General features: G+C 41.4%; 1 protein-coding gene across 1 annotated transcript in view; it reads right to left on the minus strand.

The window, feature by feature from the left end:
- The window catches only part of T265_04852 (hypothetical protein), a gene marked incomplete at both ends in the record, with an annotated part of 7,426 nt that extends 3,154 nt beyond the window's left edge, over positions 1–4,272 (minus strand). Inside the window, one exon of the mRNA XM_009169706.1 lies at positions 4,054–4,272. Coding sequence (XP_009167970.1) covers positions 4,054–4,272 — 219 coding nt within the window. The remainder of the gene's footprint in view (positions 1–4,053) is intronic.
- Positions 4,273–4,305: the final 33 nt, after the last annotated feature.

A 4,305-nucleotide genomic window follows, 5' to 3' on the forward strand; every position in this document is an offset into this window, starting at 1 on the left:
GCCTAACCGCAAGGCAGCGGTGTTTGGCGGGAAATGCAAATGCATTACCATTTCTACGGAACAAGTCGCCACATGTTCCAACCCCCAACCTGGAGGGCCAGGAGACTGTGTTCGTCAGACCTCTAACCATTGACCAACCTGGTATGAGAGACTCTGTGAGTATCGCGGGACACTCTCCAGTGTAGCTCAATGGGTCGCTGAGGTGCGCAAACCGTCACACCACGGTAAGGTCCAGTCTCTTCGTGACGGAAACCACGGCGTGGCCAAGAATAAACACTGCTTACGATTTCTAATAAAAGAGAAACTGTTACTCTGTACTTTGATGTGAACTGATCAGAATCATTTCGCCAGGACTGGAGGAGGTCTTTTCAGAAGACAGTGATGTGAGTGTGCATTTTACAAACCCCGCAATGGCTCGACCATGGACGTGAATCCACGCTCTGGGTCGAATTATCGCCTTTTTAACTAAAACCGGTTCAAAGCCACGAACGTGTTTCTTTCCTCGAGATATGGCCTGCCTAGGTACAACAACAAAGCCAGAAGCAATAATCCAATATCCAACAAATGGTAGACTGGAAGGGGAGATAGCTGAATAAAGTTATTCTCATTTTTCCAGGACGAATATTCTATACCACAAAATTTACAAGTTTCGTTTTGATTTCGTACGAGGTACTCTACCCTAGTTCCTGCATTTATAGTCCACATTTCGAGTCTTCATCTCGCTACTTCCCTACATCTTTCTTTCTTCATGTAAATCAAATCTATCGAAGACTGAAAACGCATGCATTCTAAATCGCCCACTTGCTGTATCTAGCTTTACTGGAGCGCGAAACGTAAGTTTTTTCGACGAAAAGATAACGCAGAATTTTAGAAAAGATGATGACTATTTCCCGTATTCACCCACAACCTGGGAAGTACCCGTTGGTTATTGGCTTGCTTGGAGTGAATAAAAATAAGCTTCTATCGTCTTTTCCACCGAGATAAATGAGTTCAGGAGTAAACGCCATACATTACTCATAATGTTGCTGAAAACTATTCAACAGCATACTGTGGGTTTAGCCATTCTTAGTGCTCATCAGGTAGGCATAGTCCCCGAGTTTCCGTTCCGCCTGAACACAAATTGAATTAGCGAAATACGCTCATTTGCAAACAAATTTTGTTTTGCGTGAGACTCACTTGGTACCCAACTGAATTCTTCGTTTATGATGTTTCGAAGCAACTGAATGTACGATTTGATTACCAGTAGCTTATAGGGTTGACGGAAACTCAGGTGCTGCGCCTACCTGATGAGCCCAAAGAAGGGCGAAACCGGTCGTGGGCTGTTGAAGAAATTTCAGTAACCTTATGAGTGGTGTATTAGGTCTATGCATGCATTATAATATATCGAATATCGTACCAACTGACAAATGAAGCGGCTCGGCGCAGCATACTCAGCTGTTTAAAAACGTCATAAAGGTAGGATTCAGCTGAGTTCTAGGTAAGTCTCTCGTCGAAGCTAGCTTGGTATGCAAATGAGTGTATTTTGCTAAGGTCAGAATTAACCTAAATTCAATTAACCATTGTCTGCCCTGAGTATTGCCTCGTGTGTACAGAAGACTGAGAGTAACCAAAATTATTTCTTACTTTGATGTGTATCTTGGAAGAAAGCTTCTCACAGTACAAGGATAGTATATTTCTGAGTTGTATGCTACATTTCTGTTATGCTTATTCGGTGTTATAGTTGCGTGGTACATGAACCAGCAACCCCTACACACCATCACGGTTCACTACTACATTGATCACTTTTGCTCACAATCAAATTCCTGAAGAAAGAGAAGGTGAAACTCGTCTATTGCTCCAGTTTAGGTTTTATCTCTAATAGATACAAGGCAATTCAGAGGACCCTATGAATGTCAATGAATCGCAAGCATGCGGTTAAACGTAGTTCCTAAAACACTGAATTTCCGATTGACACTCAACAAAAGATGAGGTTCCAACATTTCCTTTAACAGCAGTGAGGATACATTCATTTCATAACACACTAATAAGATCATTTAGAGATTCGAACAAAGAAAGGTAAAGTTCATTGACAACTTGCTAACGCTTTCCCCTTATTTATCTATCAAAACTGAAACAGGTTCTGAAAACCTGCAATTCTTCCTGGGATTGAAAGGATTACCCCGAACTCAAGCGAATCTTTACTAGGCCAGACGATTGGCCTTCTCAACTCATTTTCCACAGGTTTGACATTTCATCGTGGTATGCCATACATAGAATTATTCAAATTTAATTTTGTGACTCCATCTTGAGCAAGAAATGAAACTTCTTGTTAAAATGAAAATAAAATTCTGAACATGAATATTCCGATGGAGATCCGAAATCTCGTCAAGCGTTTTCCTATGATATCGATTATCACATTTTACTGTTCCAGATTTCGACTGGAAAATCGCGCGTTATTTTATTGTTCAATGGTTGAAAATCCGCGCCAGATACTGATAGCGTTGTTGCGTGCTATGCGGAAATATGACAACAGAATAGTAATACAATCGGGGCTTTTGGTTGACTGCGTCAATAAATTTTCGTGCCTATCTGACTCATCTCGTGATTTCCCTTCCGCAGGAAAACGACAGTGTGGGAAGTTTGTGAATAACTGACCAACACGCGTCTGAAATTCACGCAAGTCACCACCGAATATAATAGAAAGTAAAGAAAAGCGACAAACGACCAGATGAACTTGGGTGAACAAGTATATTTTCAGGTTGATTTGCGCGGAGCATCCAGCTCGTTTATTCTGAGTTAAATGAAGATGATTAGTATTAGATTATTATCACCTGTGGTTAACACTTTCGTTTAGAATGTATTCATCTTGAAGTGAAATAATGACCAATAATACTTAATTGTTTGTCCAAAGGCAAGCGTTTACACCAATTTTTGTTGTTAAGAAAAGAAACTTTGAGCAAAAGCCCAGTAAACAGGGCAGCGCAGATCAACGACATTTAAACTAATCAAAATGAACAGCTTCATGAGCTACAGCACAAACCTCCACAAATGGGAATTCGATCAGAGGCCAAATCAATTCAGAACTAGGAGAAAATCTAACAGACCCTAATAAATAACATCAGTGTGGAAAACCCTGATTGAAGTGCCCTCATATCAGGTCAGGGGGACGGGAACAAGAACGACCTTTTTGGTGCTCACTTAGGAACAGCCTTAGAAAAAAAATGATACAATACAGGGTCCTATCTGCGTTAGTATGCAAAACGGAGCTTCCAGAAGTTTGTCCATATGAGTGGTGAGACTCTTAGGACACTTTTTGACCATGAATTGACAGTGCTTTTATTCTTCTTCTTTGAGAATCGTGTGAGTAAGCTACCTAGACAACTCGGCTTAGGTTGAACTCTTAGTTACCTTCGTTTATCCCATCGGTTTCGTTGCACATCCGACAGACAAATCCAGGCTTGTCGTATGAGCTACAGTATCATGTACAATCGAACTACCTGGTGATGCAAGCAATGGTAAAAAAGTAAACACATGAGTCCATCTACACCTTGGAAGGCGATATTTCAAAGCAAAACACAAGGACCGCGATGGAAAATGTGTTGTCTTCTGTCATTTGTCTTCTGTCATTGAATAATTAAGAATCAGATCGTGTAAATCGCAAACCCCTAACTTTCTTTCCAAGTGATTTAAAATTTTCGAAATTGTAGGGAGTATTTGGAACTTTTCAATGGAGGTTTTGTCCCGGAGGTGAAATGGATCTATATGGAAAACCTTAAAAGCATTGTGCAGCAAATACATCCTACAGGGCAACACCGATAATGTGTAAAACGCATACTAATGGAGTTCCAAATCCGAAATCTTCCGGCTGGTAGCTGAAAACAAAACTACTCTGCCACCAGCGGCTCATTAGCAAAAGGCCGTCAACACGTGACTGTATGAAGTAGATTTCGTAAGTAAAGATGAGTGGCGTTATACCCTGTCCATGTGAGAGCCGAGAAGCACTGTGTAGCTGTTTCATCCTTATTGGAAATCATCAGCAGTGCGCATCTCACGAAACTCCGAAGAGTCTCGAACCCGCGACCTACCGTTCTGAAGCACGACTTTGCACTTCGAAGGTGCAAGGTGCATGCCAAAAGATGGTATGATAGTGGTCAGTTTATTCAACAGGGCTTGAGCTCCGCTATGGTCTTCAAAGATAAGGGCGATGTGATCTGTGTACTCCAGATCGACAAGGCTCTCGCCAGCAACAATTTGAACACCGGGGTTTTGAAAACCGTCCAGTGTTCGCCTCATTATTTCATCGATGACGAAGTTGAACAAGAATGG

This window comes from Opisthorchis viverrini, assembly GCF_000715545.1.
Source record: "Opisthorchis viverrini unplaced genomic scaffold opera_v5_84, whole genome shotgun sequence".
In the NCBI taxonomy this organism is placed as follows: domain Eukaryota; kingdom Metazoa; phylum Platyhelminthes; class Trematoda; order Opisthorchiida; family Opisthorchiidae; genus Opisthorchis; species Opisthorchis viverrini.